The 12,039-nt window shown below is 40.2% G+C and overlaps 1 protein-coding gene across 1 annotated transcript in view; it reads right to left on the bottom strand.

Annotated features, from left to right (window-relative positions):
• The window catches only part of NELL2 (neural EGFL like 2), a 162,138-nt gene that overhangs the window by 119,942 nt on the left and 30,157 nt on the right, over positions 1-12,039 (bottom strand). The window contains exons 4-8 of the mRNA XM_065690861.1: positions 6,274-6,447; positions 6,075-6,171; positions 1,645-1,717; positions 1,387-1,469; positions 269-397 (exon numbers count right to left, since the gene is read on the bottom strand). Coding sequence (XP_065546933.1) covers positions 269-397; positions 1,387-1,469; positions 1,645-1,717; positions 6,075-6,171; positions 6,274-6,447 — 556 coding nt within the window. The remainder of the gene's footprint in view (positions 1-268; positions 398-1,386; positions 1,470-1,644; positions 1,718-6,074; positions 6,172-6,273; positions 6,448-12,039) is intronic.

The raw sequence follows: 12,039 nt of genomic DNA, 5'->3' as shown, positions 1-12,039 counted from the left end.
AGTGCATGGGAATAACATGATAGCTAAATATATTGCATAGCATCTGTGTATGGTGACATGAAATATAGGGGAGCTACATATGCTGGCACTGCTGAAACAACAGGAAAACACATTCATTAATGCTATTCCTTAGAGGTAGAATAGGTTTTCTTGCACTTTTTTGTTACTACCAACCACACATGTGGAAGTTCTCATTATTTGCCTCAGTAAAACTGTAATCAGAGGAAACACCAGAGTTCCCAAGTCTCCACTCAAACTATAGCCATACCATGCAAGTGCAGTTCTTACAGCCATCTGTCCAGGATTCAAACTCTCTGTAAGTCGTGCCTTTCATTGTGCAGGTCCTTTCACAGTAGCACTGATCCAACTTGTTCATCCTCTGCTCAGCTTGGGACAACTGTATTTATAATTCACAAAGAGGTTTTGAATTCGTAAATGGTTTCCACATTAGTATAAATGTGATCATCAAGTATGTAGATTAAATACATAGGAAATGCAGTCAAAGACAATAAAATGTGGTAAAATACACTATGATTAAACCATCAGTTATTCAGAGATGGGAATAAAGAAGCAAGACACAACACATTTCATCTTTCTCTAACATCAGGAACATCATGAAACAAAACAAGCAGGTCAAGATGGGTTTTGCCCATGATTTCTCATCTTTGTATGTGTGAACTGACCAAGACTCTTACTCTACATTAACTACTTGCAGATATTACATTATACACAAAAGACCTGGATCTGAAGAGAGGCAAAATTGAAGATAAAGCTAAAAACCAACATGTTAGCAACTGTTTCTCCACTTCAACCAAGGCATTTTTAACATTTCTGTATCAAATCAGCCAGGTAACAGCATTCCTGCAGACATCTATAGATCTGACATTTAAAACTAGAATACTTGTCTATGTTCACCAGCAGACATTAATGGGTTTTGTGTGATATTCTAGGAAAAACAAAATGCTGCTTTGGATTCTTAATTCTTTGTCTTGTATATATTTTGCCTGAACATGCTTTTGCAGCTCAGGTCTAGAAAAGTCTTGAACCAATAAGTCTTGCTGCAATAAGCAACCTGTTTCATTCTAGAGTCATTGTTAGCCTAATAAATTCAGTTTGAATATCTATGAGCCCTTTCCCTGCTCAGAGATTTAGATTCTGTTCCCTATTGAAATACATGATTCTATAAAAATATGAAAACACCAGAAAGCTTTCTGAACTGGGAATTCATACATATAGGCACTAGGCATAGATATATAAATACAAACATAGAAACACACCCTGCAGGGACGTTCCACACACTCACACACACCTCCCCACGTACGCACAAATAATCTAAAAAACCAGAGTCCTCATTTCTCCCATGCTGTGACTCCTAGCAAACATTACCTTAGCTGATGTTTTGGCTAAAATGTCTTGCAGTTCCATAATTTTCTGCACAAGTCCATGGAAGTCATTACAAGTTGGGCATGCTAGAACAACAAAATATGCATATTGATAAAATACAAACTGTATTCACAATAGGCTCAGTCATGTCAGAGTTAACAACTAATGCGGTGAATCTCAAGGTTCGAAGAAATCATGTAGGACAGAAAGTAGGTACGAAGTACAGCTTTCATTTTATAGCATAAGAATTAATAGACTTACTGCGATTAAGATCTGGGCATTGAGAAATAAATCCTTGAGGCATGACAAGTAATTGCACATCTTGCATTATGCCCTATGTGTAAGTGGAGAGAAAAAAAGGATACATTATTTATACCTGTCAAAAGTATGTTTTTCATTCACCATGCAAAGCATTAAAGCCCACACAGAAAAACTGCCTGATAAAAACAATACTAATGAATATACAACTTCTTGCCTTGACCCAATGCAGTGATAGAAGAATAAACACAAAGCAAAATAGAAATATGTACAGACATACTGCACCATTTTTAAAGCCATAAGAGTGAATGCCAAGATGTAATTATGTGGCAAGAATCTGGTGGGTTTATTGTTATTTTTAGTTAGCCATTTGAGAAAAACTTGAAAATGACCTTTACAAGTAATTTGAAAAACAGTTGCAGTTTCAGTTAGTTTGAAATACTTTTAAAATGCAAATCTCTTCCTAAACTATAACTGTCAAAAAGTGAAGATTAAAGGAACTTGAGTCAGGAAAAACACATTCATGTAAATCCTGGGTGGTTTTGTGCTAGTTTTGTCTGGGGTAGAGTTAATTTTCTTCGTAGTAGCTAGTATGGCGCAATGTTTTGGATTTGTGCTGAAAACAGTGTAGATAACACAGGGATGTTTTCCTTATTGCAGAGCAGTGCTTACACATCCTCAAGGCCTTTTCTGCTCCTCATCGCATCAGCAAGCAGGATGGGGGTGCACAAAAAGTTGGGAGGCGGTGGCGTTTGTCTTCCCAATTTATGCTTGCTCATGATGAAGCCCTGCTGTCCTGGAGGTGGCTGAACACCTGCCTGCCAATGGGAAGTGGCGAATGACTTCCTTGATTTGCTTTGCTTTTGTGAGCAGCTTTTGCCTTCTAAACTGTCTTTATCTCAACCTATGAGTTTTATCACTTTTACCCTCCTGATTCTCTTCCTTCAGCCTCCCACAGAGGAGAGTAAGCAAGTAGTTCTGTGATGCTTAGCTGCCTTCTTAGGTTAAACTATGACAGATTTTGATGGCGATCCTTCCATAAAGCATGCAGAATGCTGAGAAACTACATGTCTGCTACACTACTGCAGAGTTGTATGTTGGCAAGAATTTGGGGGAAGTTTAGCATGAAGTTCAACTATGCCATCTGGAAAGGGCAGGTTTCATCCAGCAGAACAGATCCCACGCTTGCAGGCAGAATTCACATGCACCCTTAATCTATAATTAGTAGACACTTTGCTGCTCTCCGAAAGCAAAGGCCAAATAGCAACTTCGAAGTCAGTCATCCTGTCATATCATTCCAGATGTTCCTTTCATCTGTGACTTCCTGCATCTCCAAAACTCTTTCTTAGGAAGAAAAGTAAAATAATTACAACACTCTTCAGTGTGCTTCTAAAGAGAATGTTTCACGACACTAAGAACACAATGCAAAAGTCCACATTTCATCCACATGCACAAGGCATTCAATACAGGTGTTGCAAAAGTTGCAAAGTCAATAAAAAAACAACAGAATTTGGACTTCAAGTGAATGACCTGGGCTGACTTAGCAACCTAAGGGACCTACAGGGAAAAGTAGGTGTCACTGGAGGGCAACTAAGAGGATACTTGAGTGCCATGCCTGCCTTTCTCCCTTAATAACACAGCTACAATCTAGGGGGATCAGATGATTCCCTTTGCTGCGCAAGGAGCTGCAGTGATTTGTCAATTGTGAAAAAAACAGGCATGCCTGAGACAGGGCTCCATGTCAGGACCTCCCCACAGTATGTGTTCTGCAAGTCAGAAGCAAAGACTTCTTTGAAGAGTGCGTCAAAAAACTCGCTGTATTTATTTCTTCTCCCTTCCATCCCCAGCGTTATCAAGTTCCAACTCATGCCAATCTAACTTATGGCACTTAAAAAGAGGTATGGCAGGGTCCAACCCATTCGAGTTTAAAACACTTCACTGAACACAGGGGAGTATTCAAACAATTTAGCTATTAACCACCAGGAAAGCTTCTCCAACTATTTGAGAAGCTTTATTCATCGTGTACCAGCTATTTTATGTGAGCTGGGCTCTGTTACTCGCCAAGAATTCAGGATCCTTCTTATTCTCCCGAAGTAAGAAAAGGGAGCTGTGACACCAAGCCTACCTGGACTCCCAAATCAGAACCTCCTGACAATTCATGAGAGGCTTTGCACGGGCTCTCAAAGAACCTAGTATTTCAAATTAACACACCATCGCTGGATGCCAGGTACTGAGAGAAGTTACACGGTACCAGAAATCAGATCAGGAGAACTGCTCTCTCAGACTTCAGACCTTAAAGTGAAACAGGTTAAATACATCCCAGTGAATATGCCTACAGCACACTGGTTTAGTACAGTAGCATAACGTTCAAAATCAAATCTTTTTCAGAGTGACTAATGATCTTGACTACCTTGATTCCTCTGGACAATCCATTTAATCTGCTCAAAGCAGCCTGATTTTCAGAAATAGCTAAGCACAGGGCCCTCTTAAAATCACACCAGTAGGAGTTGTCCCACAGTGACTGCCTAAAAATACATGCTCTCCAAAACACTAAGAAGCACTGAAAGTCCTCATCTTCTAAAGTGATGAAAACCCTGTACAGCGAAGTCACATTTTCAGATGCAGTTTGACCACTGGTAGTGTATTATGCTGGAGAAATCACAGCACAGTACATTTTGGCTGCATCAGTGCTCTTTTAACAGCTGTCCATTTCTGTATTTCTGATAAGCTGGTTTCTATTTGTAACCAAGGCAAAATTCTCCATACATTTTTGTTTAATTTTATCTTTCTTGAAAGAAAAGAAAAAAGGAAAAAGAAAATACAGTCCGCTACTGGGGTATTCCTTTTTCTACAACTAATGAGCTTCTTTGCAGTGACTACGATTTGGCAAAAAGAAGAACATCATCAAGTCAAAAACCAAGAAAGCACAAGAAAAATAGGAGAATAAAGATTTGAGATTGGTTTATATAATGCATTAATACTTTCTGATTTTATTCTTGGAGTCAACTCTTTATTTAAGCCAGGAATAAAATTTTGCAACTTGTTTAGCAAGAATCCTCTTAGTCTTTTGGAGGAAAAGGAAACACATATTGAGTTGAAAAACAAAAACAAAGTCATGCTCCAGTTTCCAAATCTGAGCATCCCACTGGACCTCTCTACAAGGATATATATTAGAATGTAAGTATAGGAAACACTATTTCAACATCCAAAACCTGATTTTAGTACAAAAGCACAGAACTTGCTGTGAAAGCCATAACCAAAGTGGTTTACATTGAAAAGAAGAAAAAAAGGATTTAACAGGCCATATTTTAAAAAAAGGGATTGTGTCTGTGATCAACACCATCAATTCTATTTTGCAGCTCAAGTAAAAAGATGCCTACTGGGAGGAAAATGGGACTGCAGTGTGGAAGATATTCACAGGGATGCCATCATTTGTTAAAGCAGCTCCAGAGAAGACAGGCCAAATGACAGACAGCGGCTATGACCAATGTGTGCTACCTAATGGACTCAGAGGAATCAAAATTACACTCCAGTTCAACATAGCATTCACTTTCTCAATCTTGCTATACACCAGGTGCTTGCTATATATACATCTTTAAGCAGAAGCAGTAAGCAAAACACACGTACAATATTCTTCCTGAGGGTAAAAGCATTTTCATCATTGATGCTAGTCATTCATTTCTGAGCAGAGAAGATACTGTGATGAAATCTAAATCCTACAGAGGAAATTAAACTGGACTTCCCTAGACTGTAGTGTTCTGTGACACACACACAAAAATGCATTTATCTATGAAACAGACAATAATCTGACCATTTATTTCCTGGAATTCTGCTGCACTCAGCCATTTATCTTTCCCTGTCTTTGGCTGCAGTTGGCTGTGTCACTTGGTGACACTGAGCCCTATGCATCTGGCTCTGCAACTTTATTTATTGATGGAAACACAGCTCACTGCATCAGATAAGCTGCTACACAACACACCATAGCCCTAAAAATTGTATTATGATTACAGAAGCACAGAATAGTTGAGACTGGGAGGCACCTACTGAGATCATCTACTTCAACTCCCTGCTCAAGCAGGATCAGCCGCAGCAGGTTGCTCGGGACTCTGTCCAAACGGCCTTTGAATATTTCCATAGTAGTCCTACTTCAACCAGCCCCATAGCAGAATTGTTTTCTTAAGTTCAGATGGAATCTCAGGTGTTTCAATTTTTGCCCATTGCTTTTTGGCCTGTAAGTGGGCACCACTGAGTCTGGATCCCTTACCTTCATTCCCCACACACTTTCAGGTATTTAAACATACTGATGAGATCCCTCCTGAGCCCTTTCTTCTCTAGGCTGAACAATCCCAGCTCTCTCAGCTGCTCCTCATATGAGATATGCTCCTATGCCTTCATCATTTTCAAGTTCACTCTTCCTTTGAGAGAATGCATACCTTAAAATAGCCATGTGCATTATTCCTTTGTCCCAGCCAAAAGGTTGTACCCAAAGGTAAGTCCATGAAGGGCTTCTCCACAACTCTTTCATAAATTCTGAAAAGGAAGGAAAAATATAGTCCCAAGTTGTTATCATTTAATTTGCTCAGAGCTGGAATGTTCCAAATGTGAAAACTTCTTATAAAACATTTAACTTACTTATTGCAGTCCACATGTAAAATCAAGTGAGAGGCACTGATTGCTAAGGAAAGCCTGTGCCATTTATCATCTGCCAAAATGTATGGGAACACTTCTGTGTGGGAGCGATGACTGCCTGAACGATAATGCAACCTGATTTCATTTCGATGACCGCTGCTTTCCAGCTCCAGGTACCTGTACCATAAATGCATCACCACGTCATGAACCATTCGTATCAGCACGGCAACATTTTACATAAGAAAACTTCTCATTATTGTGTAGGAACTATTTAGAAAAGGGAGAAAGACGAGTGAGGAGATACAAAGATGAAAGTAGACACTTTTCAGAAATGCACTGCATGCTTCTCAGCAACACATAATGGCAGGTTCCAACTTTCATGTAAGTACACAAGATTCCAAGTGAAGGATTTTTTTCCTCTAGCAACACCATTCTCCATAACAAGATCTGATTGGAAATATAATTATCCTATTATGAATAATTGCCTCGTATCCTGAAGCACAGTGAGGGTCCTCTGAAGACATGAATGCACAAAAGTTTTGCAAAAGGGACATCATTAGCCATTACCGACCAAGGAAGTAAGCAAGAACTGAGACTGAACACTTCCTTCTTTGGGTTTGGATGTACTGTTAACATCTCCTTTCATTTTTGTAACGAAACTTCTCCAAAGAAATACAAAATCAAGAAGAGATAAATCTTCAGCAGAACTTCTATATGCATATTTCTTTTGTTAAATAAGTATGCGTATTTGTAGGGTGTATGTGTACATACCTATGTATACATATGCCCATATATTTATATATGTGGTAAATAAAACCAGCATTGAAGCTGTAGGATAAACCAGGTTTGCAGATTGCAAAAACAAGCTTTGCTGGTGGAATTCCAGCAGATCCATTTAAAATGCACCCCATAACCAAAGTTGGTACTTAGTCTGACAGGCCTGTCTCTTGCATATCTGACCTCTTCTGGGAACAAGCTTGACAAAACAAACCATTTGCTTTCCAATTACTAAGTTTCTTATTTTAAAGTTCCCCCTTAAAAAGCTTTTAAAACAAGAAAGAAAAACAGAAATTGAGATTTGCTAGTAATCATATGCAACCTACAGCTAAACTGCAAGGAAATAACATAGTATGTGGAGAGATGCACAGCTGGGAGAACGAACAACTCATTTTTGTCTATTTTTGCTGCTACATAGAATCATAGAATAGTTAGGGTTGGAAAGGACCTTAAGATCATCTAGTTCCAAACCCCCTGCCATGGGTAGGGACACCTCACACTAAACCACCTCAACCAAGGATTCGTCCAAACTGGCCTTGAACACTGCCAGGGATGGAGCATTCACAACCTCCCTGGGCAACCCATTCCAGTGCCTCACCACCCTAACAGGAAAGAATTTCCTCCTTATATCCAATCTAAACTTACCCTGTTTCAGTTTTAACCCATTACCCCTTGTCCTGTCACTACAGTCCCTGATGAAGAGTCCCTCCCCAGCATCCCTATAGGCCCCCTTCAGGTACTGGAAGGCTGCTATGAGGTCCCCATGCAGCCTTCTCTTCTCCAGGCTGAACAGCCCCAACTTCCTCAGCCTGTCTTCATATGGGAGGTGCTCCAGTCCCCTGATCATCCTCATGGCCTCCTCTGGACTTGTTCCAACAGTTCCATGTCCTTTTTATGTTGAGGACACCAGAACTGCACACAATACTCCAGGTGAGGTCTCACAAGAACAGAGTAGAGGGGCAGAATCATCTCCTACAATCAGGCATGACTGTAATCTGGGTGCACATGTGTTTTAGGGTGAGGTCATTAACTTTAACACTGTCTACATTAAAGAACAGACGCGACAATGACTGCCATTTTTAAGGGTGAAGATGAGACTGAATCAAACCAACTTTCACAATCATTATCCCTAGGATGACGTTGGGCTCACTGCACCCTCCTTCCTTCATGGCGTTTCACAGTGGAACGTACCTAACAAGAGCACAAAACCAACTATCCTTTTGCAAGACTGGCAAAGGGCAATTTCTTCTTTGTCCCCAGTATTAACAAAGCATTTAACTGGAGTCAGCAATAAATTTTATAACCTGAGATAATTTACCTCATCATGGCCTAAAAATAATTTCTGCATTGGCAAGAATTGTAAACTAATTGAAAGCCTGGCTGGGAAAAAAAAAAAATGGTGATACTGGCAAGACATCAGTCAGCTTAATAACCTCCTTCATAACTCAAGCTTCAAGGATAAAAATAAGGTCACTCTCACCCTAAAAGAGAAAGGGAACATTATGGAACTGGACTCCTCCAGCAGCTTTAAACTGTCTCCAACCAGTTGCAAATACAATTTGGAAGAAGAAAGGCAATGGATATGTTGGAAGAAGTTATCCCCTGGTAACTACTACAAACTACACCAGGAGACACGCAGTCAGTACAGAAAGTTTAAAATGAACACCTATGTTGCCCCTTGTGCAGGGAAGACAATGAAAGCTCTGAGAATGAAACAGATTTCCCAACGAAAGGAAGACATTGCTGTAAAAAAGTGATGAATTAAGAACAGCTGAGAAGGGATGCTGACATTCGATGAGGCTGCAATAAGCAAGGAAACCTTCCCACATGAAGCTAGGCAAAAACTGTGGACACTTGGAGTTTTGTTTTACCTTCATTTAACACACTGTTTCGAGATCCACAGAAAAACTCTTTTGCTCTTTCATTTGGTAAACTAACAAATACATCTACCTTCCAAAGGCTTGAGGTGATTGTTCGAGAAAACACATATCAAAACGAAAAAGAAAATAATAGCCATTAGGGGGATTAAGAGAATAATTCATGTTTTACTGATAATCTGTAGAGACAGCAGCTAAATGCAAATAGAAAAGTGTAACAGGTGACACAACAGTGCCTGCAGCTTGAACTAACGCCATGACACAAACACAGGGAAGTGAAAGTGAAGCCTTTCCACCTCATTTTTTACAAAATACTGCGCTTGCTCTTCCATTTCTCTAAATTTGTTTAACTGCCCAAACCTAAACAGCTCTGGCTCAGCCTTGTGAGCTCCAGAAGATGGCACAAGCCTCAACAGTGACAAACAGACACAGTTAGAAAAGCAAAGTCTGCCCGCAGTGAGGCTTCGTGTGCCATCTGTGAGGCTGGGTACATACTTTCCAAAGGTCTGGAAGAGTCTTTGAGCAAGTAAGCTAAGTGTGAACAAACACACCTGGATTTTTAAAATTCATTTATAGTGACAAAAATACACACTCGGGATTACTAATCTTTTGAGAGGAAAAGAGAGTGATCTTGGCTCCTAAAGGAAACAGTAACTGCACAGTATTGCAGCCCTCTCCCAAACAAGGAATCTCATTCCTGAAAAGTTTCAGGGGGACCTCATCAGCTGAATCAGTAGTTTCTTGTCCACACCAGCCCAGCCCACCCACTGCAGGGAGAGCAGCAGCCAAAGTTGTCCCATTATAAATGCCACTGCTGCTTCTCCCAGCAGCTCCAAGGTTCTCTTTCAGGCTGCAAAAGGCAAACAGCTCTTGGAGTGAAAAAATAAACACTACAACAGGAGAACCTGCTTCCCCCCTTACCATGATCTCTGTGGTTGCTTCATCAATACAAACCTACTTGATTTTAACCCCCCAAAAACCACACAAATACTTCGGGTCAAACAGATTTAACTTCACAGGGAGATGATATGTGCTTAGGTTTACTATGTGTGACATACAGACAAGAAAATATCAACCTGAAAAAAGGGGTTGTTACTCTCTGTAGATCACTTTGTGCATGCAGTCATTGCAAAGGTAAAAGGCAAGGCCACTGTAAGATCAGATGCTCTGACTGGAAATCAGCAAGCCAGAAACTCCTTATGTGCTAAGTCTGAGCCTATCTTCCTAAGAAGAAATTTGTTTCAAATGCCCCAGAGGAATCAGAGACAGAAAGCAGAGATGTTTTCTCTGCTGCCAGCACTATGGTAACTGCTGGATAAAAGCTGAGAGTCAGCAGGTCAGGATGTACAGTAAAAAGCTGGAGAATTAGGAGTTGAAACACCAGTTGGTCCTAGTGTACCTAGTAGAGGTATTTGAGAAGAGCGAGGTATGGCCCTTCCAGCTAACAGCCAGTGTCGGTAACCCCAAGCCTTTGATGGCTCACTCATTCATTTGGCATTCCTGCTCACACAGCAAACCCAAACTGCAGCTGCCCTCTCTGACTCCAGGCAACTAATAATTCCAACTTCAATGTACAGCATGTAGACAAATATTTTAGAAGCTAAAGGCAAGATATCATGTTTGCTGCTTATGAATTTCTTACAGGGTTTTCTTTAAACTTCTACTACTCACATTTATAGGTGTAGTGTTTAGAGAGTTCTTCATCACTTAGATCTACACTAAGAAAACAAAAACCAATAAAATTAAAGAGGAGTACAGGAGTATGTACTCAAGAAAAAAAATTAAAATCCTTAAATCCATTATAAAAATCTTTATCTGAAGATTTTTAATCCAAAGTCCTGGCTTTTTCATTAAGTATAATTACATAAAACATCAAAAGAGATCCTACTCAGTAGACCCTATTTATTGCAAACTATGGCTACAATAGCAGTAAGCAGTTCTGCTGGGTGTAGATTATGAAGATGTAAAACCAATTCACGCAACACAGCCACCACATTACCGCATTCAGTAATGCGTTACTTGCTATTTTCCATGGTACGATGACTGGGCTGTCAGCACGAGCCTTATTTTTTGTGTTTAAAAGTAACACTTTAAGTGTTCTGAAACATTAACTAGGATTTTTTACTGCTTGGTGCATTCCCTAGAACAATACAACATCAAAATATTCCCCTATGGATTCTAAATGCCAAGTGGCAACTGCACTATACCTGTGAAAACCTAATCTCTACCCTTCATTTACATTACTGCTCGGCCTTCACTGGCTTTGCCCTTTTCCCTGACTATCTAGAGCTCTACCTAGGCAACAGACGACTGGCAGTTTTGCCAGGGAGTGATAAATAATGGTCTTTACTGTTCAGAATAAATTAGTAGCACCTACTGCAAATGCGCAGTGGGCAGGAAAGCCACCAATTCAGTTTCTGTCCCTTTCTTTCACGGAGCAGTTTTAGAGGCAGAATTTTCTGACATAGGTTATTTTTGTTCAAAAACGTTCATTCATTAAAACAAAACCTTTTGATAGAAACAAACGTTCCTGCAGCAAGGCTTGTGGGGTCCAGGATGAAATGCTTGTTAAAATGAGAGACAGAGAGCAAACTCAAGGCACTCTGAAAGACTCTCAAATACTCTTTAATCCTGCAGTTTTCACCTATTTGAAAGCAGAAGCTGCAAGTGAAGACAGGTTGAAATCAGAAGAGGGTATTTCAAACCAGAGTACACATACAATGGGACAGAAAAACCAGTCTCCCAGGTGAACTTGATGAGGCTCTTCCATTACATAGAATTAATCCATCCAGAAGATTAAGCTAGGTACAGGAACAACCTAAATTCAGCAAGTTGAGATCAAGTCCTGTGCCTATTCTAATAAATAAAGCCAGCAAGGGCCACTGCCTGGCATTGAAGACAAATATTAACAGCGGTGCTCCAATACAACTCACACCCGCATGGGTGCTCCCCCCCACTTTTTCCCTCAAATGGGTGTTTTCTTCCATGCCACCTGCTGGAAACAGTCTCTGGCCAATGCTGCTCCACAAACTGCACCCTGACATCATCTGCAAAGGTGCTAAAAGCATGCCAAGGAAGATGCTAGCAACTATGCAGAATAGACAACAGTAGGCTA

This window comes from Lathamus discolor, chromosome 1 (assembly GCF_037157495.1).
Source record: "Lathamus discolor isolate bLatDis1 chromosome 1, bLatDis1.hap1, whole genome shotgun sequence".
Taxonomy (NCBI): domain Eukaryota; kingdom Metazoa; phylum Chordata; class Aves; order Psittaciformes; family Psittacidae; genus Lathamus; species Lathamus discolor.
Note: the sequence above shows the minus strand (reverse complement) of the source record. Positions and strands in the feature narration are given on the sequence as shown.